This window comes from Bos taurus, chromosome 19 (assembly GCF_002263795.3).
Source record: "Bos taurus isolate L1 Dominette 01449 registration number 42190680 breed Hereford chromosome 19, ARS-UCD2.0, whole genome shotgun sequence".
Lineage (NCBI taxonomy): Eukaryota > Metazoa > Chordata > Mammalia > Artiodactyla > Bovidae > Bos > Bos taurus.
Window position 1 is genome coordinate 49958802 of NC_037346.1, and position 25280 is coordinate 49984081.

At 48.9% G+C, this 25280-nt stretch overlaps 1 protein-coding gene and 1 long non-coding RNA gene across 2 annotated transcripts; one reads left to right on the plus strand and one right to left on the minus strand.

The window, feature by feature from the left end:
- Window positions 1-212: 212 nt before the first annotated feature.
- RAB40B (RAB40B, member RAS oncogene family) lies at window positions 213-25280 on the plus strand. Its single transcript, NM_001102166.2, has 6 exons — window positions 213-492; window positions 20037-20097; window positions 21699-21759; window positions 22389-22466; window positions 23138-23360; window positions 24251-25280. The coding sequence occupies exons 1-6, from the start codon at window positions 351-353 to the stop codon at window positions 24520-24522; spliced, it is 837 nt and encodes a 278-aa protein (NP_001095636.1). The 5' UTR covers window positions 213-350; the 3' UTR covers window positions 24523-25280.
- On the minus strand, window positions 1314-1978 carry LOC112442689 (uncharacterized). Its single transcript, XR_003030939.2, has 2 exons — window positions 1646-1978; window positions 1314-1369 (listed from the first exon to the last, which is right to left on the minus strand). It is a non-coding gene; the product is annotated as an uncharacterized lncRNA (long non-coding RNA).

A 25280-nucleotide genomic window follows, 5' to 3' on the forward strand; every position in this document is an offset into this window, starting at 1 on the left:
CTGATCGCCCCGCCCCGCCCCAACCTTGGCCCCGCCCCGCCCCGCCCCGCCTCCCGTCTACCATTGGCAGCAGAGACCGTAGGTTCCCGGGAGGGGCGGATGGGAACGGCCTAGAGGAGGAGACGAAAGCGAGATGGATGGGCAGCCAGCCAATGAGAGCGTACAGCCGCCCTAGCAACTGCGGTCGGCCAATGGCTGGGCGGAGCCCGAGTGCGCGCTGTCAGGCTGCTGGGACCGCCGGGCTCGCAGTGCTCCAGGGACCTCTGGACCCGCGCGGCGCTGGACTGCCAGGCCACCGCCTCTGTGCTGTCCCGTGGGCTGGGCATGGGCGCGGGCGCTGGCGCGGCACGATGAGCACCGGGGGCAGCCCGGTCCGCGCCTACGACTTTCTGCTCAAATTCCTGCTGGTGGGCGACAGCGACGTGGGCAAAGGCGAGATCCTGGCGAGCCTGCAGGACGGTGCGGCCGAGTCCCCGTATGGCCACCCCGCGGGTGAGCGCCGGGCCGGGATGGAGTGGGGGTGGAGCGCGCGGGGGCTGGGGAGGAGAGGGGCGCAGACCCGAGAGCTAGGCGGGGGCGGGGTGCAGGGGAGGAGAGGAGAGAAGAGGGGGTGGAGAGCGCGGGGGCTGCGAAGAGGGGTAGCTGGCCCGGCGAGGGTCGCCAAAGAGCCGAGCAAAAGAGGCCGGGGAGGTACGGGGTCCCGAAGGGGAGCGTTCCGCGGGCGGAGGGAATAGGGAGATCAGGGAGGGGAGCTGGGGCCGCGGAGCCTGGGAGGGAAAGCGAGGCCCCCGAGGCGAGGGGAGGAGGGGTGGAGCGCGCCGGGACTGTGAAAGAGAAGGGGACGCGGGACCTGGAAGGGGAGCACCGGGCTTAGGGCCGTCGAGTCTCTGCCTGAATCCCGCCCGCACGACGCGGGCAGCCCCGGCTGCACACCCCAAACCCTGGACATGGGGGACCCAGGGGACTAGTGGGAGTGAGGCTGGGACGCGCGCACTCTGAGCGTGAGGCGGGAGCGAGCGGCTGAATGGGGCGCTGGGGTCCTCCCGACCTGGGGGTGACTGCCAGACGGAGGAGAGCGTACGACCACACAGTCCGGGTTTGGGGAGGAAGGTTGGCGGGGCTGCTCCTGGGTGTCCTGCCGGGAGGTCGCACTTGGCACACGACGAGTCTGGAAAGGACGCCTGCGGATGCTATGCCGGCGCGAGGGGCTGGGAGCGTGGGATCCGAGCACAGCGCGGGCAGGCTCACAGGTGGTGGCTCTGCGCGTGGGTCGGATGGAAAGGGAGGGAGAGAAAGCACAGAGGACACATCTCGAGGCTTCTTCAGGGTTCCCTGTATGTGGAGGGGCTCCTCCTCCTGGTGGACAGGCCTGAAAGGGCAAGGAACCCTAGTGACCTAGGGAGCATGGTCTGGGGTGCAAGAAGGGAAGGACCGACAGAGAATGAGGGCCCCAGGGTGAGGGGAGACCAGAGCACCCTATGGCAGCCTACAGGGGGTCCAAGAAGTTTCTGGTCTGAGAGCAGCAGCCCCTGAAAGAGGGTGGACATTAGGAGAAAAAGAAGGGCCGCAGGGAGGAAAGCGGGCGGAACTTGGGCCAAGAGGTGGGAGGACCAGGTGTTCCCGCAGTGCCCGGGTCTTTACCCACCAAAGGCTGCTTGGCTGGTGCAGGCTGAGTGGCTGTGGAAGGAGAGCTGTGGATGTTCACCGTTGAGCTAACATCTCAGGGGCAGGAGCCACATTTCCAATACAGAGGCTGCTGCTTGCTGTCTGGTTCCTGGGTAGCTGAGGAAGGCAGCCTAGGGAATGGAATCTTAATGTTCAAGCCAGCCTGGGGGTGCTTCTTGTCCTGGTCAGCCAGGGTAGGACTGAGAAGACAATGGGCAGCACACTGAGTTGGGGAAGGTTTGAGATGGGGGCATGAGCTGATGGTGAAAACCTGGATCCATTCTCACACTGCAGTGCATGTAACAGTCACCCCCTGGTTCTAAGAAAAGGCAGATTCTGATTCTAGAACAGACTGTCCAAGATGATGTCATCAGCTACATGTAGTTCTTTACACTTAAAGCATGTTAGAGGGAAATACAACTAAAAGTGTGCGTGCTCAGTCACTTCTGTCGCATCCAGTTCTTTGCAACCCTATGGATGATAGCCTCCACCCATGGGATTCTCCAGGCAAGAATACTGGAGTGGGTTGCCGTGCTCTGCTCCAGGGGATCTTCCCAACCCAGAGATGGAACCCAGGTCTCCTGCATTGCAGGTGGATTCTTTACCACTGAGCCACTGGGGAAGCCCTAAAAGTGTGCATTAGCCACATTTGTAGTGCTGGACAGCCACTTGTGAGGCAGCAGACGTGCTGGACAGCGCAGTGCTGGGTTTAAGCTCTATGAGAGTGGGGAGCTGTGACTGTTTCCTCCTCAGCTGGGTCCTCTTGGTGTGCGGCTCAGTGAATGGATGGGCCGGAGGTGAAGTAACAAAACATTCAGCAAATACAGTGCTGTGTATGTTTGGGGGAATAGGCTGTGGGATGTTTCCTGTTCTGTAGTAGATGAACAACGTGGGGGCAAAAAGGAACGTGGACCAGCGTTTGCAGGAAGGTCCTTCTGGCTGGTGTGAATGGAGGCTTGGTGCTTCTGCTGTTACTTTCATTCTATGTGCTGAACCGAGACTTCTGACAACTAGATAGGGATTTCTCCTGAAGTTTTTTCCTTGACACAGAGGGAGGATTTAGGCTAAAAAGACATGTTCCACAAAAGGTCTTGTCAGCTTGGCTTGAGACACTGCAGAAAAGAACTGATAGGATAGATGCGCCCTCTGTGGGTTTTTGATTTACTAAAAGATTCTTCTTGGATTAAGAAAAGAGACTATGGGGCTTCCCTGGTGGCTCAGTGGTACAGAATCTGCCTGCCAATGCAGGAGACACGGGTTCAATCCCTGATCTGGGAAGATCCCACATGATGAGGAGCAACTAATCCTGTGTGCCACAACTATTGAGCCTGTGCTCTAGAGCCCAGAAGCTGCAACTCTTGGGCCCAGGTGCTGCAGTTTCTGAAACCTGCATGCCCTAGAGTCCACACTGTGCAATAAGGGAAGCCACCAGAGTGAGAAGCCCGCACACCAAAACTAGAGAGTAGCCCCCACTTGCCACAACTAGAGAAAACCCACATAACACCAAAGATCCAGCATAGCCAAAAATAAATAAAACTATTCAAAACTGAAAAGAGATTATGAAAAATTGGCAGAAATTGGAATCATCATGATTATTATTTTAAAAACACATTTCACTCTGAAACAGTGTGGGTGCTTCTGGCAGAAAAGGCAAGGGCCTTTCAGCCTCACAACCCATCTCCCTCCACCCTATCCCTGAGTTCAGAGCCTGTTTGTATGTTCAGGTGCCCAGGTTCCAAATACCCAATTCTGCATAGTAGCTACAGTGCCCACAATTGCTCAGTGTTAATTCAGTATTTCAGAGTACTCTGTGCTCACTGGTAATCTTTTATTTTGCTATCCCTCTGATTGCTAATTTCATTTCAATCATTTTTTCAGGAAGGGCTCATGAGTGTTTCCTAAGCATTTTCATGTCACTGTCCTTTGCCTCTATCTTTGAACACTGTCTTGGCTGGGTGTAATAGTCTCAACTGCTGTTTTCTTTCCCTCAACCTTTGTAAGCGCTGCTCCATCCTCTGCCATTGGATGTGGGGAAGCCTGAAGACAGCTGATTTTTTTTTCCCATACTGGTGATTTGCATTTTCTTCATGAATTTCTGACGGGTTCCTTCTTTTTGCTTCATTTCATGAGCTTAACCAGACCATGTCTCAGAGCTGAAAGCTTCATTTTGAATTCCTGGCACACTGAGTACTCTTTCAATTTGCAGATTTTTTTTCTCAATTTTAGGGAAATTTATTTTATGTTCTCAAAACATCTTCTGGTGCATTTATTGGTGTTTCTACTTCAGTGACACCAGTTGTATTGGTTTCCTGTGGCTGCTGGGCTAATTGCCACAAATGTAGTGGCTTGAAATAACACAAATTCTCTTACAGTTCTAAGGGGTGGTAGTCAACCCAATCTCATCGGCTAAAGTCAAGATCAGCAGGCCTGCATTCCTTTCTGGAGGTTCTAGTGGCCAGTCTGTTTTCCTGCCTTTTCCGCATTCTAGAACCTGCCTTTGTCTCTTGGCCTGTAGGTCCTCCCCCACCTTCAGGGCCAGCAGTGGGAGCTGGGCGGGGGCCGGGGTGGGGGGGTGCGTCTTTCTCGAATCTCATCATTCTGAGCTGGACTCTGCCTCCTGCTTCCTTTTTAAGAACGCTTGTGATCACACTGGGCTTCCCAGGTGGTGCTAAAGAACCCACCTGCCGATACAGGAGATGTAAGACATATGGGTTCAGTCCCTGGGTTGGGAAGGTCCCCTGGAGGAGGGCACGGCAACCCACCCTAGTATCCTTGCCCGGAGAATCCCATGGACAGAGGAGCCTGCCGGGCTACAATGTGTAGGGTCGCAAAGAGTCGGACATGACTGAAGAGACTTAGCACGCACGCATGTAATCACACTGGGGCCACTAGATGATCCAGAATAATCTCTGTATCTTAAGATCACCTCACTAGCAAAACTTAATTCCCCTTTGCCATGTAACCTAACATATCCACAAATTCTGTGAATTAGGACATGGACCTCTTTGATGGGCCATTATTCTGCCTGTTAGTAGCTCAGTTGTGTCCAACTCTTTATAACCCCATGGACTGTAGCCTGCCAGGCTCCACTGTCCATGGAATTCTTCAGGCAAGAATACCGGAGTAGCTTAGTTTCCCAACCAAGGATCAAACTCATGCCCTCAGCAGTGAAAGCATAGAGTCCTAAGCACAGGACCAGCAGAGAATTCTCTCATTTTTCCTTACTTTTAAAATTTTCCTCTTTTTCAATTTTTAAAAACTTCTTTACAAGTTCATTTAAAAAACTCTTCTTTGAACTATTTTACCAACTTCGTGGTTTTATTAGATTGTTCCATTGCATGAAGTAACTGGGATGAATTTCCGTCTGCTCCTGGGCTCACATTTCCTTACAAGTTGAGTTGTTTTCCATTCCTTTTTAAACTTTTATTGAAGTATGACGCATACATATAGGAAAATGTACCTATTATCACTGCATAGCTCAGTGAATTTTCACAAAGCTAACAAGCCCATGCAACCAGCACCCCGGAAGCCCAACACCAACAGGTTCCTGGGCCCCCAACCCTTCCGCCAGCCACAACACCCCAAAATATGACCGCTGCCCGGGCTTCTGACATTGCGGGTCATTACTTTTTCATTCATTCTGTGTAAAAATTAGAGCTGTACTGTGACTGCTTCTCTTGCTCTCATTGTATAAGACTCTCCTGAGTCGTATATGGTTGTGGATGGTTTATGATATCCCTGGTGTGAATGCACCGTGATCTATCTATCTACCCATCCTGCTGGGGTTGGCATTTCTGTGGTTTCCAGTTTCTGGTTGTTGTGATTAGTCCTGCTGTGAACATGTCCACTGTGAGTCTTTGGAACACCAAAGACCTATTTCTGTCAGAATATACCTGGGACGGCTGAGTATTGTGGCACGCATATGTTTGACTTAAGAAGATACACTGAAAATATTTTCAATTTAGACTCTTGCTGCCAAGTTTGGGAGTTCTGTTTGCCCACATCCGTACCAACACTTGGTTCTTGTTCTTTTGCATTCTAGCCCTTCTGGAAAGTAGAGTGTAGCTTGAATTTGTACCTCTCTAATGACTGATGAGATTGAACACTTTTGTCCATTTTCCGTTAGGCTGAATTTCCTGGGCAGTGCGGGTGTTTGAAAAAATACATTCTGGCTGTGAGTTTCTTGTCAGAAATACGTATCGTGAGTTATCTACTCATGTGTTGATGTGTTGCCTTTAATCCCTTTAATAGTATTTCTAAGTACTGAAACCCTTCATTGTTACATAATCCAAATGATGGGTATTCATGGGGGGGACTCTGGGTGCTGAACAAGTCTCTGTCTGTCCCAGGCTGGGGGTGTCCTCTGAGGCTCCACTGTCTTATCTCTGACATTGGTGGATGCTGTCCCACTGGACTGAGGAACGGTGTGGGGTGGAGGTCAAGACACATTCTTTTCCAGTTGGATACCCAGTAGAGACCCCCTTCCCCTCACACTGCTCTGTCACTTGTCACAGCCGGGGCACCAGACACCCCCCACCTGTAGGCTTTCTGCTTTGCAGGCGGGTCTGCTCCATGCTTGCAGGCGGGTCTGCTGTGTATCCCTGTGTCTGTCTCATACCGGGGCAGCTCCACCTGCATGTAGTCTGTGCTCTGACACAGTCTGGTGAGGCCTGGCTTCTCCACCAAGGACCTTCTGTTTGCCTCCTAGCCTACAGTTGGAGGGTGGGGGCCTCAGGTTCCTGACCCTGTCCTGCAACCCGAGTTCTGGGAGGAGCAGGAGGGTGCATGTGAGCTGTGGAGACCTCTCACTGGGTGGCCCATTGCCCAAGGAGCTGTCCTTCCTTCCCATGGCTGACATGCACACTCAGGATCCTACCGGGCCCTTACTGGCCCTGGAGCCTCACTTCTGTCCAGTGGGTTGGTGCTCAGTCCTACCTCTTCACCCCTTGGAAGTCCTGCTCTGGGCAGAAATGGAAAGAAGGCCTCAACAGCTGGTATCCAGAAGGTGGCGAATCAAGGCTGTAGCTGGGCTCTGTCTTCTGCTCATCTTGGGTTCCCCCTGGGCTCAGGCTGGGGTGTTCCTGTTGCCAGGTTCATACCCTTTCCTTCCCTGATTGCTGAGTTTCTACATTTTGTTCATTTCCTGAGTGATGGGAGTGGATCAAACTGACATCAAAAGCTACAATCTCTTGCCTTCCAGTTTTTTTCCTTCCCAACAGGAGGCTCACTGTTTCTCCGACTACTTTCTTTTGACTCTTTCTCCAGCTTCCTTTTCCCAGCAGGAAGCTCCCATCTTTCTTTCTCCATTTCATCTTTGCCAAGAGCTAAAAATAACACTTCCCACTTATTGAGAGTGTAGAAGAACCATGGCATGAAATAGGTTATTTGTCCTTTCTCTTTGCCTTTGACAGTCTTTCTGCCAGGAGATGCCCACTCTCTCCTGCTACCTTCTAGATGCTGCAGACAGCTTACAGGGACTCTGCCCGTCTCCCTGGGCAACCACTTTAGGATTCAAAACACGATTTATAAAGTCATCACTTTCCAGTTTGAACTGAGAATTGAGTCGTGTTTTATCCTCCTTCTTCATGGTCAAACTCCTTCATCTCCCTCAGTACCACTTGTGAGCACTCAGTAAACTTAATGCATTGGGTTTTTAAAATTATGTCATAAATACTTCCACGTATTTGAAAACAATAAAATTGTATTTGTATGAGATTCTCTCGTTAAAAGTCCTTGAGTAAGTCCTACCTCTCCTGTGTCTTTGTGGGATCTTCTCCCTGCAGTGGAGACAGCCCCTTTAGTCTGACCTCTAACCCCTGCAAGCCCCCAGTCCAGGGTGAACCTGACTTTAGGTAATGGGCAGGGAAGGGCTCAGAACTAGCCAGTCCAGGTTGTAGGAGACTCAGCTACCAGAGTGGGAGGCCCAGCCACCCCTCCCTGTGTCCTTTGCCACTGTCATGGGACGCCTGGTGGCTGCCAGGTGAGAGCAGCCAGGTAATCACAGCCTCCAGGTCCTGCCCAGGTCCTGCCAGCCACACCTGCTTACTCATGGCTGGCCCAGGAGCTCAGGGTCCACGTGGCGACTGTTAGGGGTGAAGAGAAGTAGCAAGTTGTATGGAAATGGCTGGCATGTTACTGAGTACTTGCAGGCTGTGGTGGGCTCACTTCACCTTAAGAGATTGCTTTGAACTTCTGTTTCACACTTTCCAGGCTTCTTTAGCTTAACTGGGGGCAAAAAGTGAATTGTATATAAATAAAAACAGAAGAGCTGCAACGCCCGGGGGGCTTGGACCTAAAAATATCAGTTATGTAGATTTTGTCAGATCCACAAAGAAGACAATTTAAAGGGGCTATGATGTAAGACAGCAGTTTCTGTGACATCTTCAGGGTTTACCTTCTTCAGAAGTGAGCTTGCCTCCTTGCAGGCCTCAACCAAATTCCCCAGTCAACCTGGGTCACCCTCCCCCCTCCTCCTCTCTAGGAGCAGGGTGCCGGTCCACCCACCCATTTGCAGGGGCTCCAGGGGCTCCTAAAGCGCGTCTGACTGCAGCACGCTGGCTTAAGATGCTACCAGCATTTCATCAGTTTGCTAATACAGATGACTTGTCTCTTTGGGTGGGTTTTTTTTTTTTTTTAAAGTTTAATTTTGGCTGCACTGGGTCTTCCTTGCCTCATAAGAGCTATACTAATTCCTTTCGTTTTCCATATAAAATTTAGCTTTGTCAATCTACGCCCCCAAAACATCCAACCAGGATTTTTGATTGAATCTATGAATCCATTTGGGGAGAGCTGCCAACTTAACTATACTGGGTCTATCAATCCGGTCCATGAACACGTTATTTCTCTCCACTTATTTTTGCCACCTTCTCAGTCAGCTGGCTTTCATCGTATTCCGTGCCTCAACACCTTGTCTCTTGGATTCACTGACGGGTTGTGTGGCGAGCAGAGGGAGCTTAGACTCAGTAACACGACAACTGAGCCCGGCTGGTGGCCTGAGTCCAGGTCTAAGCAGTGCCCACATTAAGGGGTGACCTCAAGACGTGGCAGGGGCAGCCTTGCAGTTTGAAGGGCCTGGGACCCTCTGATGTGTCAGGGCTCTGGAAAGAAGGGGTAGTCATTGGGCCGTATTGAGTGATAGGGGAAACTCTGGATGACCCCTAATTTCATTCGTGGTAGGTGATGTACTGGGTCCCATCAGTATCTGGTCTGTGGAGCTTGTCCTTGCTGCGGGATTTCACAAGGCCTGAATGCAGTAGCTTAGCACATAGATTGTTAGGGGAAAAGGTGGGCATGACAGTGGTCCTGTTCCTGCCAGGGAAGGCATGGGAGAGTTTAGCCCCCTAATGGGGAGCCCCCAAATGGGCAGCTCTTAGCTGGGGCAGCTAAGAGCTGGGAGCTGTGTGGATGAGCTGGGGTAGCCAGGCCATGAGGAGGCTGGAGACACTCAGGTCAAACTACTTTGCTATTTTTTTTTTTTTTGTCTTTTTGTCCACACTATGTGTAGGATCTTAGTTCCCTGACCAAGGATTGAACCCTCACCCTCTGAACTGGAAGTTTGGAGTCTTAACCACTGGAGCGCCAGGGAAGTCCCCACTTTGCTATCTCCAAGAGAAAAACCAGGAAGGAGAAATGTGCAAGGAACACATTTTCCTCCCTGGTGATTCAGACGGTAAAGAATCCGCCTGAAATGCGGGAGACCTGGGTTCAATCCCAGGGTTGGGAAGATCCCCTGGAGGAGGGCATGGCAACCCACTCCAGTATTCTTGCCTGGAGAAGCCCCATGGACAAAAGGAGCCTGGTGGGCTACAGGCTACAGGGTCACAAAGAGTTGGACACAACTGAAGTGACTTAGCATGCACACATGCAACCGTGTTAAAGTGAATCATTCAGTGGCATTTGAGACATTCACAACCCTGTAACTTTCTAATTTTAGAACATTTTCCTCGCCCCTGCAAGTAGAAACCTGGACCCTCCCACACCCCTGGCAGCCAGCACTCTGCTTTCAGATATTTTAATTCAACATAAGGCATGTTCTCAAAAGTCAGGTTCTCATGATGAATACGTTCGTCAATGATACTTAGCCAGTATTTACATGTCTGGGTCCTCTAAGTCATAGAGAGAGAATTCAGCAGGTGCAGGAGAAGCTGAAATAGATTATTTACACATCCGGTGGCCTCAAAGTGTAAGGAGTGGCTTGGCAGTTGACATTTGCTTTTTCTTTTAGGCTAAAATTATCTCTCTTCTTGTTCTGTTGTTCTGATTCACTCAGTGAACATTCCGACAGGCTTTGTTCAAGGACTTTTGTGTATTTTTATTTTATTTTGATGGACAGAGCTCTTGGTGAATGGGCTGAGTGCACCGAATGTGTGTTATACATTCTGAGCCTAACATGGACACTACTGCTGTCAAAACTATGAACCAAAAAGCAAGAGAGTCAGAGAAGAGGAAGTGCAATAAATAGGCACAGAGCGAACACATAAATGGAGGAACATTAAAAAAAAAAAACGGTTCAATAAATAAGTGTATGAAAAAAGAGACCCTTCTTACAATCAGGCTTTGAACCTGGCATGGATAGGTGTGACTTGGGGGCTTCTCTGAGGTGGGCACATCCTTGACGGAGGGTTTATCTTCTGGGGCCCAGAGGCCTGGGCAAGAATGGAGCTTGTGCTGATCTGAGGCCATGGCTGGTGGCAGGTCTCAGACATGAGCCATCCGGGAAACTGAGGCACAAGAAGAGGGAGGGAGAAAGAGAAAGATAAATACTGTATTCTAACACATATATACGGAATCCAGAAAACTGGTACTGAAGAATTTATTTACAGGGCAACAATGGAGAAACAGACATAGAGAATAGACGTATGGACATGGGGAGAGGGGAGGAGAGGGTGAGATGTATGGAGAGAGTAACATGGGAACTTACATCACCAAATGTAAAATAGGTAGCCAATGGGAATTTGCTGTATGGCTCAGGAAACTCAAACAGGGGCTCTGTATCAACCTAGAGGGGTGGGATGGGGAGGGAGATGGGAGGGAGGTTCGAAAGGGAGAGGATATTTGTATACCTATGGCTGATTCATGTTGAGATTTGACAGAAAACAGCAAGATTCTGTAAAGGAACTATCCTTCCATAAAAAATAATTAAATTTAAAAAAAAAGAAGGAGGAAATTGCTGGTCTTCAGGAATGGGATTTTCCCAGGTGCCACAGAGCTTCTCCCTGCAGGGTCTTCACAGTCCTACATGGGAAACCTGTGGGGTCCCCGGTGGGCCAGCCCATCTCTGCTCCCACTTTCCACCCTACAGATCAAAGGGGAGGCATGTTTTCTCAAACTTTATTTCCCATCCCCCCAACCCTCACCCACAACCTCCCCTGTTCTTCCCCGTCCCAAATTCTCAGCTACAGGGATAAACGAGGTGCCTACCATGGGAGTGGAGCACTCAGCTGCACAGATGGGTCTGTGCAGGAAGAAGGATGGGTCTCAGCACTAAAGGACATTAATACTGATGGAGACCACCTGGGTCTCCAAAGCACACATGACTCGGGGAGGGTGCCTGAGGGTCCCAGGCATCAGGGTTGGTGTGCCGAGCGCAGGTGAGCCGGCAGGGACTGGCCCTGATAAGAACTACCACCAGAGTCATCGTTCAGTTTGGGTCCCAAATATTAATAGTTAGATCATTATCGCTGATAATGATTTAAATAAATTTAAAATTTATTTATTTTTATTTATTTGGCTGCACCATGTCTTAGTTGTGACATGTGGGATCTAGTTCCGCAACCGGAGATGGGCCCCCTGCTCTGGGAGCATGGAGTCTTAGCCACTGGACCGCCAGTGAAGTCCCTAGATTTTCTTTCAAATACATGTTTGGTGTTCAGTCGCTAAGTCATGTCTGACTCTGTGACCCCACAAACCATAGCCCTCCAGGCTCCTCTGTCCATGGATTTTCCAGGCAAGAAAACTGGAGTGGGTTGCCATTTCCTACTCCAGAGTATTTTCCTGACCCAGGGATTGAACCTGTGTCTCTTGGGTCTCTTGCATTGGTAGGCAAATTCTCTACCACTAGCACCACCTGGAAAGGCCAAATACATTTTTACTATTAGCGAAACTCTGGGATGTAGAGGGCATTATGCTCTGCTTTGGGAAGATGTTAAAAGGTACTTCTGTACCTTTTCCAAGATTTGTGTGTTAAGTTTCCTCTGCCTCTCTCTCCAGTCACTGCTTCATGGGTTTTCTGTCAGAGCATTTTCTGGTGCAAAAAAAGAATCCTTTCAAAGAAGCTTAAGCAAAGAGGAGTTGTGTGGCCTCATGTAACTGACAGGCTGAGGGGTGCACCTAGTTTCAGGCTAGATCCCAAGGCTGAGGCATTCTGGACTCTCCACTATTCCTTCTCCTCAAAGCTGCTCTCTGCACATGCCCCATCCCTGCTTCTTCTGTGTTAGGTTAATTTCCACCTGGGGAGGAAGCTGGCCCCGGGCAACTCCAAACTATACGACTGTTGCAAGCTATGATGCCAATGTGGAGAAAACAGTGAAGACGATCTCTCTCCTACCTGCTTGGCCAGTCACTCTCCAGGGTCATCAGCTCACTGGTTTTTATATCATGTCCACCGCTGAGAGTTGTTATCTGCAGGAGGGCTGGTCCAGTAGGAGCTTTGCAGCTGTGACCAGAGGCAAAATGTCAAAAGCGAGAAATCCAAAAAAACGACAAAGATCTTGGAAATTGCAAATGTGATGGCAGAAATAAAATTTCCAAAGAAAGCCAACGTCTTATTAATAAGACCCCAGAGGAGGAAAACATATGTCAAGAAAGTTTTCCCAGGGACTTCTTTGGTAGTCCAGTGGTTAAGAGTTCACCTTCTAATGCAAGGTGAATTGATCTAATGTTTGATCCCTAGTCTGGGACTAAGATCTCATGTACTGCGGGGAAGCTAGGCCTTTGTACCACACCTAGAGAGCCTGGGAGCCGCAGCTAAGGCACAGTGCAGCCAGATAACTAAATACGGGAAAAAAAGTTTCCCCGAATTGAAAGATTTGCATCTCCAGATTGAAAGAGCTGTTGAGTGGTCAGCAAAACAAAGAAGACTAAAGATGCCCCATACTAAGGTTTGAAACTGCAAAACAGCAACACCAAGGAGAAGATCCCCTCATACCCTGCCAGAGGAAAGGTCAGATTGCGTTTCTGAAGGAAAATTATTTCTTACCTCAGCGGTAAGAGTGAGGACAGCCTAGACACTTATTTATGCTGTGTCTAGGGCAGTCACTCTTCATTGAGTTCAGATAGGCCCACATCTAGAGATTTAGATGACTAGGGAGACCATAGGGAGGAGTTAGTGATAAATGCAGGGAAAACTAAGCGAGTAAACCAAAAGGCAATCTTTAACTCCAGCAGAAACAAACAAACAAACAAAAAATGGGGACTTCCCTGGAAATCCAGCGAAGAATCTGTCTTGCAATGTAGGGGACACAGGTTGGATCCCTGGCTGGGGAACTAAGATCCCACATGTCACATGGTGGACCCAGAACAAAAACAAATCGTACATGAAGGACAAATAAACACAGTATACCACATGGTTCCATTCTGGACAGTGTTCACTTGGTCACATTGATGTAAAATTGAGTATTGATTTAGCTAAAACAGCAACATAACTAGTCTCTGTCCGTGTGTGCATGTATAAACGAGAGAGAGAGTGTGTGTTAGAGATAGAGGCGGGGGTACGTCAGCGAAAGAGAACTATATTTTCACCTTCTGTAATGGAAAATTGATTAATGCCTAAAACTGAAAAGTCAGGAAGTAGGAATATAAGGACGTTGTTTAGAAGTTTGGAGAGACACAGCAAAAGAAGGGACTAGTGAAGACTGGAATGGGGAGTGAATGGGATTCCCTGGCAGTCTAGTAGTTAGGACTTGGTGCTTTCACTGCCATGGGCCCATGGTTCAATCCCTGGTCAGGGAACTAAGATCCTACAAGCTGTGCAGTGAATCTAAAGAAAGAAAGAAAATGGAGAGTGGAACACAGGTGTGGTACATTTTCCACACCAAGCCCTAGAGAATGATGTGACCCCTGAAGCCATGTGCGTCCACAACTCATGAAAACAAAAACCAAATACAGTTTTAAAAACTCATTTTAATAGTATGCTTAAGAAGACCATCAGGAACAAATTCTTTCACATTTATGAAAACTTTTTTTTTATTGTGGACCTAAAATATCAGTACGCTAGGAGACTTTCTAAATCAAAGGAGCCAGCCCAGCTCATGCGGTAGATTAACTTCCTTTAGAATAAAAGTGAAAACAGCCCTCTAGCCTGTGAGTAGCAAGCATCCTCTCTCATTGTCTGGAAACAGATGTGCCAAAGCCCATGTTATCTCCAGATGCAAAAATAGATACCCAAGTCTACTTATGTGTTGCTTCAGGCAGACAGTGCAAAACCTTTAAGCATTCCAAGGGAAAAACTAAATATTTGTGTGTGTGTGTATGCAAAAAAAGCATTAGTCCCTCAGTCGTATCCAACTCTTTGTGACCCCAAGGATTGTAATCTCTGTCCATGGGATTCTCCAGGCAAGAATAATGCAGTGGGTAGCCCTTCCCTTCTCCAGGGAATCTTCCTGACCCAGGAATCGAACCCAGGTCTCTCGCATTGCGGGCAGGTTCTTTACCGTCTGAGCAACCTCAAAGTTAACTTTTATGTATGATGGTGGTGGTTTAGTTGCTAAGTCATGTCTGACTTTTGTGACCCCATGGACTGTAGCCTACCAGACTCCTCTGTCCATGGGATTCCCATGGACAGAATACTGGAGTGGGTTGCCATTTCCTCCTCCAGGGGATCTTCTCCACCAGGGATCAAACCCATGTCTCCTGTATTGAAAGTGGAGCCTTTACCACTGAACCATAAATATATATTTCTATATTCTCTATATATAAATATGTATCAGTTCACACTCAGTCATGTCCAACTCTTTGCGACCCGATGGACTGCAGTACACCAGGCCTCCCTGTCCATCACCAACTCCTGGAGTTTACTCAAATTCATATTCATTGAGCCCCCATCCAATCATCACATCCTTTGTTGTCCCCTTCTCCTCCTGCCTTCTATCTTTCCCAACATCAGGGTCTTTTCACATGAGTCAGTTCTTTCCATCAGGTAGCCAAAGTATTGGAGTTTCAGCTTCAACATCAGTCCTTCCAATAAACACTCAGGACTGATCTCCTTTAGGATGGACTGGTTGGATCTCCTTGCAGTCCAAGGGACTCTCAAGAATCTTCTCCAACACCACAGTTCAAAAGCATCAATTCTTCAGCACTCAGGTTTCTTTACGGTCCAACTCTCACATTCACACATGACTACTGGAAAAACCATAGCCTTGACTAGACAGACATTTGTTGGTAAAGTAATGAATGTCTCTGCTTTTTAATATGCTGTCTAGGTTGGTCACAACTTCCAAGGAGTAAGTGTCCTTTAATTTCATGGCTGCAATCACCATCCACAGTGATTTTGGAGCCCCCCAAAATAAAGTCTCTCAATATTTCCACTATTTCCCCATCTACTTGGCATGAAGTGATGGGACCAGATGCCATGATCTTCGTTTTCTGAATGTTGAGCTTTAAGCCAACTTTTTCACTCTCCTTTTTCACTTTCATCAAGAGGCTCTTTAGTTCTTCTTCCCTTTCTGCCATAAAGGTGGTGTCATCTGCATATCTGAGGTTACTGATATTTCTCCCGGCAATCTTGATTCCAGCTTGTGCTTCATCCAGCCCAGCATTTCTCATGATGTACTCTGCATATAAGTTAAATAAGCAGGGTGACAGTATACAGACTTGACTTACTCCTTGTCCTATTTGGAACCAGTCTGTTGTTCCATGTCCAGTTCTAACTGTTGCTTCCTGACCCGTATACAGATTTCTCAAGAGGCCGGTCAGGTGGTCTGGTATTCCCATCTCTTTCAGAATTTTCCACAGTTTATTATGATCCACACAGTCAAAGGCTTTGGCATAGTCAATAAAGCAGAAATAGATGTTTTCCTGAAACTCTCTTCCTTTTTCGGTGATCCAGTGGATGTTGGCAATTTGATCTCTGGTTCCTCTGCCTTTTCTAAAACCAGCTTGAACACTGGAATTTCACAGTTCACGTATTATTAAAGCCTGGCTTGAAAAAAAAAAATAAAGCCTGGCTTGGAGAATTTTGAGCATTACTTTGCCACCATGTGAGATGAGTACAATTGTGCAGTAGTTTGAGCATTCTTTGGCATTGCCTTTCTTTGGGATTGGAATGAAAACTGACCTTTTCCAGTCCTGTGGCCACTGCTGAGTTTTCCAAATTTGCTGGCATATTGAGTGCAGCACTTTCACAGCATCATCTTTCAGGATTTGAAATAGCTCAACTGGAATTCTGTCACCTCCACTAGCTTTGTTCGTAGTGATGCTTTCTAAGCCCAGTTGACTTCACACTCCAGATGTCTGGCTCTAGGTCAGTGATCACACCATCGTGATTATCTGGGTCGTGAAGATCTTTTTGGTACAGTTCTTCTGTGTATTCTTGCCACCTCTTCTTAATATCTTCAGCTTCTGTTAGGTCCATACCATTTCTGTTCTTTATTGTGCCCATCTTTGCATGAAATGCTCCCTTGGTATCTCTAATTTATGTATAGCTTATATAAAAATATATAATTATAATTGTATTTATTATGTATATATATATATGCATTCATACCTATTTATTATGCACATATACACTCTATTTAGTAAATGTGTATATATTCTATTTATTTATTGTGTATGTGTGTGGGTGTCTCATGCTACATATGCCCCAGTGCTGACTATTGCAAAAGGAAGGACATAAGCATTTGAAGGGATTTAAAGGACTGTAAAGAGGTCCTTGGTAGTCACTAGAGGATGTAATTTCAGGACTTCCCAGGTGGTCCAGTGTTTAAGAATTCTCCCGCCAATGCAAGGAACACAGGTTTGATCCCTAGTCTGGGAACTAAGCCTACACACCACAAATACTGAGACTTTGAACTCTAGAGCCTGTGCTCTGCAACAAGAGAAGCCACCACAATAAGCCCACTTGCCACAAGTAGAGAAAGTCCAAGTGTAGCAGTGAAGAGTCAGTGCAGCCAAAAATAAATAAAATTAAATAAATAAAAATTTATTTTAAAAAGATGCAATTGCCCAGATCCAAAACTACTGACCTAAACACTGTCTGGAATCTATACTCTGTCCTAAACACTTGGATAATGTGTCCTCAGAATGTGAGGCTGAATATTCTGCCATCCCCACCAGACATGTGGCATTGCCCTTAACCTGCTTTAAGACAGGAGACAAGCCTTTTTTTGGTTGTGTCGGGTCTTCATTGCAGCCGGCGGGATCTTAATTGTGGGCTTGGGCTCAGTAGTTAGGACGCATGGGTTTAGTTGCTCGGCAACATGTAGGATCTATCCTGACCAGGAGTAGAACTCGCATCCCCTCCATTGCAATCTGGATTCTTAAGCACTAGACGTCCAGGGAAGTCCCTCCTAGGGGCTTCTGCATACAGATTAAAACAGGTACAATAGTTTAAGATGAGTCTTTTGAAATTTTGACAATTAGGAGCCTTTCCAATTCAAATGATCCAAGAAACTAGCCCCACAAATATTTTCTGCTGCTAATCCAATTTTAAGGCTTCCCAGGTAGCACTAGTGATAAAGAACCTGCCTTTATGCAAGAGACATAGAGATGCAGGTTTGATCCCTGGGTCGGGAAGATCCTCTAGAGGAGGGCATGGCAACCCACTCCAGTATTCTTGCCTGGAGAATCCCATGATGGAGGAGCCTGGTAGGCTTCGGTCCATAGGGTTGCAGAGTCAGATATGACTGAAGTGACTTAGTACTCATGCATGCAATCCAACTTTAGAAAAAAGAGAAGCTCTTATCACTCTAGTTCCCAGGAGACCCTGCAGGCAGAGGTCCTGGAGACTGACTGACATAGTAAGAAATTATCCTCTGCTGGCTTCCTCTGAGTGTTCACACAAAAATCGGTTTTGGAATGCCAAAAAAAGAATCCCAACTTGGTCATTTCAGGGCAGGATTTCCTTTAATTCCCAATTAAGTAAGCACTTGCAAGCATCAGTTCTATATAAACCCAGCTTGTGTCCCCATCGGTAGCTGTCCATCCATGAGCTGTCTGGCCTCTGAAGCAGTTTCCCGTTATTGATTTGGTTGCTCAGAGATGAGATACGATCTGAACAACTTTCTGAGGACAGTGTGGTTGATGAGCTTTGTGCTGTTTCTGAGTCTAGCTCTCCAAGGAGTTACTCCCAGGATCGGCTCGACTTCTTTACTTTTCTTAGTTTCACCCTCTGACAGTCTAAAACCATCATGGGTGCTTGGAGTACTCGGTGATCAGCTTTTATCTCGTGTGTCCCCAGAACAGTGTTTACTTAATCCTCGTAATGGGATCTGGGATCTGCTGCAGCACTGCTGCAGGTCTGGAGGCTCGATCCTCGGACATCTCCGTTAGGTTCTCAGTCACCTGAGGACACCTTGTGGCGGGCAGGAGCTGGTGACCCTTGTTCTTGGGGCTGAGCAGGCTGTCCTGTGTCACTGGCAAACTGTTTGGTCAGACCATGTATCGACTTGTTGTTTTTTTTTTTTCTTTTTTCTTCTTAATTGAAGCCAAATTTAACAAAACTCCAGCTGCCTATGTTTCTTTGGGCTTCCTGCCCAGACCTGCCTGGGACTCTACCAAGGAAATTCACCAGTGCCCCTTAAGACTCTAAGTCAAGTAAAGAAAACCTTAAATACAAGTTGTAGGATCATCACTTAAACAGTGAGATCCGGATATCAGGAGAGCTCACCAGAACACCTGAGGAGTACTGAGGAGCCAGCGGGGCTCAGAAGGCTGATACTGAGCGCCCATTCAGGGTAGACCCCCGGTGTCCTCTGGTGGGTGTCTCTGATATCCTGCCACTACACCATGAAAAATTAATCAATTAGTCTAAGAAAGAAAATGAAGGGTTTCCCTGGTGGCTCAGATGGTAACAAATCTGCCTGCAATGCAGGAGGCCCAGGTTCAACCCCTGGGTTGGGAAAATCCCCTGGGCTAGGAGATGTCAACCGACTTCATTATTCTTGCCTGGAGAATTCCACGAACAGAGAAGCCATGGGGTTGCAAAGAGTCAGATGTGACTGAGAAACTAACATTTTTCAAGAAAGTAATGCAAAATTTTATTTGCACCAACCTGTGGATTATAACCTGGGAGACTGTCTTTTGGAAAGCTCTGAGGACTGCTCTGCCTGTCACAGGTCAAAGCACAGTTATAAATGTTTTTGAGACAAAGGGATATACATCAAAAGGCACGTTGACGGTTTACACAGTCTAGGTCTGCTCATCCAAAGCAAATCTGGGTCATCATGATCCCTCACAACATTACGAAAGACGGTTATCTCCTGAGGAGTTATCAAGTGCTGACCAGGCCATCCTGATGGTTTACAAAATTAAGAAGGAATGTTCTCTCCTGTGGGCTTCCCCGGTGGCTCAGCAGTAAAGAATCCGCCTGCAATGCAGGAGATGCAGGTTGGATCCCTCGGTCGGGACGATTCCCTGGAGGAGGGCATGGCAACCCACTCCAGTACTCTGGCCTGGAGAATCCCATGGACAGAGGAGCCTGGTGGGCTACACTCCATGGGGTCACAAGGAGTCGGACACAACTGAAGCAACTTAGCAGGCACGCACGTTGTCTCCTATGGAGGTGTGGTCAATGCAGATGTCCAATACATAAAGCGGAGGAGGGAGGCAGTCCATATGGGCAGAAAAACTATTTATGTCTAAGTTTTTCTTGTCTCGCCATAGAACAGGAACTTTATTTCATCACCCTTGTGCACATCGGTACATGTTTCATCTTTGCATAGTTGAGAAAATACTTCATAACTAATTTCATTTTCTACACACTTTTACCTTACATTCGCAGTGGGATAACTTGGAGGAAAGGAGCGCCACGTTCTAGCCCTGAGTCCAGCAGAGACAAGGGTGTGTGGCTGGGCTGCCCACAGTCTCTCAGCAAACCTGGGGCCAGCAGGCCATGTGTAGAGCCAGCTGCAGAATTGTTCTGGGGGCTCCTGCTGCCCACCGCTCAGGTAGTGGCAGGGGCCTGGGCACTGAGCTGGAGGCAGTGGTGGTAAGGGAGGAGCGGAGGTTGGAGACCCTGCTTCAGATAGAAGGTAGGTGAGGCTGGTGGGCCAGGGTCCAAGTAGGGCCCAGTTCAGCTGCCCCGTGAGTGCTGGATCCCACCAGTGAGAAGTCCTTTCTTCCCCAGCATGAGATTATCTCTCTGATCTGCACCTTTTACCTGAACAAGACTTTGTGGAAGTGCTTAGCACTTAAGCTGCCTCGACCCTCTTTCACAGGAATCGACTACAAGACCACCACCATCCTGCTGGACGGCCGGAGGGTGAAGCTGCAGCTCTGGTGAGTCAGGGGTCCCTCCTGACCCCTGAACATGGGGTGGGGGGAGCTGTCCTGGCCCTTGGGGACTCTGGTGGCACCCGAGGGAAGATCCACTGCTTTAGCCCCAGCCTGACCCAATAGGTCCCTTGGGAGCTGAGATCTGCATGGGCCTCGGAGTCAGTCCAGAGCATGTGGCCTTCTTCTGTCTTGCTAGTGCCGAGGGGCCATACACTGTGATCAAGCTCAACAGGGCAGAGGGTGGACAGGGGTGGGAGTGTAAGAGGCCAGGGTGTCGCCCAGCTCTGAATTGGGTCTCTTTCTTGGTCCCTACTCCAGCAGCCTTGGTTCTGATGCTCTGGTGTGATACTCCTGACCCTCCAGCTCCAGGGGTGGGTGACGAGGGTTTTCCTGCTGTGACTGATCCCTGGTTGCCCCCACGCCACGTGGCTTTCCTGACCACCATCACTAGCTCCTGTGTCATCCCCTCTCCTGGGCCACCTGCATGGTTCCATTCTCCCGCCTGACCACGCCAGACCTCTCAAGGCCATAAGTGTCTCCAGAGGGCCCAGAGCCCCTTCTCCCACCCCCACCCACCCCTAACCAAGAGCAGTAAGCTCCCAAGGCTGACCCAGGAAGCCTCTCTCCATGATGTCCGCTCGATGCCCCTGTCCCTGCTGACTCTCAAATCTCTTTTCCCTTCCTTCCTCCCCAGAGACCTCCTGAGGGCTCCCCTCTCAATCCAAACTTGTCCTGGACTCAGAAGGCTGTTGTAACAGCTGCTCCTGTTTCCTTGGCATCTGAAATGGAGCCCCTGTGCCTGGTTGGGGTGGTCGGTCCATCTCAGTAAATGCCCTGAGACGGGGCGGAGTCCGTCCCAAAGTGCTCTTCTTTTTTATCCTGATGAATGCATCCCAGGATCACTTCCTCATATTGAGGAATATAGGGATGTATCCACAGGGCTGGCTTCATGAGATCTTTTCTTACCAGATCTTAGTTCCCCGACCAGGGACTGAACCAGTGCCCTTGGCAGTGAAATCGAGGAGTGCTAAGCACTGGATGTCAGGGAATTCCCATGATGTTTTTGAGCTAATTGGAAGTGGAGTGACCCCACCAAATCCTTTGGCCTATTTCTCCCTCAGTGTAGACTCACATTCCAAAGATAGCTTTATCTCCAAATTATACAACTTGTAAAAAACCTAAATTAGATTTATTGAAATGTCAGAATTATTATGTGGAAACCCATTACTCTGGAGAAGGGAAATGGCAACCCACTCCAGTATTCTTGCCTGGGAAATCCCATGGACAGCAAAGCCTAGCGGGCTATAGTCCATGAGGTCGCAAAGAGTCGGACACGACTGAGTGGCTAACACATCACACTTCAACCCATTACTACTTTCTCTAGTTGACTTTTCAAATAATTAGAAAAGAGAAAGCACCCAGAAGGACATCTCAAGGTCCGGATCTCTCCAGGGAAAATGTGCCCAACATTTCGTTGGGGGCTTGGACTTTCCTTTGGCATGGCCACTGACTGACAATGATACAATGTTCTGGCTCCCAAGTTCAAAAACCTTGTTGTCAGGAAGCAGTGATTTCTTCTTACAGGCCTCCAACATCTTTTCCAGGGACACGTCGGGTCAGGGAAGATTTTGTACCATATTCCGCTCTTACTCTCGGGGCGCACAGGTAACATCCCCTGAACTGGGAGGTCAAACTGACTTTAATAATGACTTTCGGAATGCTCTTTAATGGATACTTGGAGGACAAAGCAATTAGCTCACATATAAACTGATGCCAGAGTCTAAAGTTGTGCTGTGGACTGTTTGGTGACTCCCAAGCCTTCAGCATCGGGGGCGGGGTGGGGTGGGGTGGGGTGGTGGTTGCATGTTGCATTTGTATATACGTGTGCATGAGTGGTGTGCGTTCACATGCATTTATGCATGTACATAGATAAACATGCAGGCATGTGGGTTGTGTGTGCACCACATTCACATGAGTGTGTGTCTGCACGTGTGGGAACTCTGTCCAGGTGGGTGGGCTCTGCAGTCCCCCCACGTTCCATGTCCCTGGACCAGCTCATGAATGTGGGGAACTGAGTTCCACTACCCAACACACCTTCACATTTGTGGGTTTCTCCATGAGCTTATGAAATTATCACTGGAAATGATCATATAGCTGCTACATTTGGCACATAAATTTTAAAAAAGGTGTTTTGCGTTAAAATAAGTAGAATGACTGTTTAGCTCGTTGTGAGTGTGTGCCTGAGTGGCCTGCGTGCTGGCCAGTCTGTCCACAAGTGACCGTTGCCTCCCCAGGGTGTGATCCTGGTGTACGACATCGCAAACCGCTGGTCCTTTGATGGCATCGACCGGTGGATTAAGGAGATCAATGAGGTACAACAGGGCCAGGGCGCCCTCCTTGTGGGCCCACGGCGGGGACGGGCGGGGGGCCAGGGCACAAGGCTCCAGCCACAGCAGGGAGGACATGTCACCTCCTAGCACAGGATGAGGCCCTGCACACAGTCAGGTGGGTTGACCAGTGGTGACTAGGCTGCTACCTGCTGGCACCCTGACCGGCCCAGCTGCCAACGGGGACATCCAGTGGTCAGTCCCACCCACCGTTGTGAGTGTCCTGGGGTGGCTGTAACAGCTCACTACAGACTGTGTGGCTGAACACAAAGGAAACTCATTCTGAGTTCTGGGGTCAGAGTCCAAAATCAAGGTGTTGGCTCCCTCTGCTTGAGAGGAGGATCCTTCCTGCCTCCTGCAGCTTCTGGTGTTGCTGACAGTCCCTGGTCTCTGATCTGTGGACGCCTCACTCCATCTCTGCTCTGCCATCACGTGTCTCCTTCCCTGTGCATCCTCTCCCCTTCTTATAATGACACAGTAACGGGATGTCGGGTCCACCCCAAGACCTCATCTTAACTAATTCCATCTGCAAAGTCCCTAGTTTCAAAAAAGGACATATTCTGAAGTTCTAGGTGGATATCACCCCAGGGCACCTGTCATTACAACAACAAAGCTTGCGCCTGACCCACTTTCCTTGCCTCTTTGTCTCCCTTTAGCACGCCCCAGGGGTCCCTAAGATCCTGGTGGGGAACCGCCTGCACCTGGCCTTCAAGCGGCAGGTCCCCACGGAGCAGGCCCAGGCCTACGCGGAGCGCCTGGGTGTGACGTTTTTCGAGGTCAGCCCGCTGTGCAATTTCAACATCACTGAGTCCTTTATGGAGCTGGCCAGGATCGTGCTGCTGCGGCACGGGATGGACCGGCTCTGGAGGCCGAGCAAGGGTAGGTGCTCCTCCAGGCTGCCAGGAAGCCCCTCCAGCGCTCAGCCTCCCAGGACCTGGCCCCAGGTCGCTGTCTCCATTCTCATAAATCAGAGCTTCTGCCCCATGGCACTAGAGCCAGTTGGGATGGAGTGTCCTCAGGTGGGGGCGTCTCCTATGCTGTGGGTGAGCTGCATCCTTGGTCTCCCTGCCCCCATTTGTGAAAAGCACAAATGTCTCCAGACTTTGCCAAATGCCCTAGGGAGTCAAAATCGCCTCCAGTTGAGAAGTACTGTTCTGAAAGTTGTTAGGACCTTGATTCTAAAAGGAACCAAAACCCTGGGTTGTGTTTCTTCTGTCTGATCCTCCAGGGGTTGAGGAGTGCCCTGACCGCACCAAGGGTGAGACACAGTCTCTGCTTCCAGAAGGCCCCTTGGGAGCCCTGCTCTATCTGAGCAGGGACTCTGACTCATAAAACAAACTATGTAGGTGAAATATAAGTGAGAGCATTTGCTTTTCTGGTGTGTTCTCCGGTATGTCTTTATAAAGCTGATAACACATTATTTTGGGTCAGCTACTCAGTTGGGAAGCACGTTTCCTGAAGCCCTTGGCCTCAAGCCCCAAAAGCTGGTTGCACAGGAGACCTCATTGGCCATTGCCGGGCAGGACTCATCTCTCAGACCCAGTGCAAGGGAAGATGGTGGTCTCAAGTTTGAAGGCAAAGTGGGTTTAAAAAGATGAAAGCAGGACCACCCATTTCTAATTGCCACCTGTAGGCACAGGGTGGGAGACTGGGCCTTGACGTCTTGCCCCAGAGTCCCAGAGCGGAGGGTGGACAGGTGTCCTGCTGCCCTGGTGCTGGCCCCACGCCAGGACAACGCAAGTGAACCGGGTTTTCTTTCCTTTCCCAAGTACTGAGCTTGCAGGACCTGTGCTGCCGGGCAGTGGTGTCCTGCACGCCTGCGCACCTGCTGGACAGGCTGCCGCTGCCCACGGCCCTCAGGAGCCACCTCAAGTCCTTCTCGATGGCCACCGGCCTGAGCGCCAGGATGGCGCACGGCCGTCCCTGCTCCCTCGCCTCCGGCTCCAGCCACAAGAGGACCAGCCTCCGAAAAGCCAAGGGCACCCACCTCCCCCAAAGCCCCCCCAGACGCTGCTCTAGGAACAACTGCAAAGTCTCTTGAGGAGGGTGCAAGGCAGAGGAGGGGCACAGATGGGAGGGGGAGGCCGCTCTGGATCTAGACGCCCGCCAGTGTCGTGGTGACCATGTGGCCCCGAGCAATGAAACCGAGGCTGGTACCCCGCTTACCAGATACTTCTGCATGGATGGGCATGGGGCTCTTATTTCAGACATGTGTTTATGAAGGGAAGAACTCTTGATAACATGGAATTTTGAATGTAACGTATCATGATTGCAGTGCAACTTTTTTCTTAAAATAACTACTTTTTATAAGAATGGTGATATGTTTGTGATGAGTATAAATTCTAGGGACTACAAAAAGTGGAAATGGAGAGAGAAATTAAGAGTTTTCGATGCTATGAGGGGTCTTTTTATAAACCTCCTTTTTAATGTCAAAGCACTAATTTATAAAACGCCATAGATAAGTTAGAGATTACGCACAGCCAATTTGTCCAGCTTGTGTATGAAACGGATCTGATCAAGTTTTTGCTACGTTATTTACTACATTTTAGGATAAGTGATTTATATGCATATTTTCTGTAAATCTACATTTTTTTGTACAAATGTTTTACGAGTTATGACACTAAAGGGAAGAAAATGCCAAAGATATTTCTAGTTACAGCAAGCACACCGCAGCATGGTCACACCACGTCCAGACTGGCAAGAGAATGTCACTCGGAGCCATTTTCAGCCAAGAGTGAAGCGAGCACTGTTTAAGAATCGACGTTTCTTGACAATAAAAAGTATACTCATCTCTTGGTA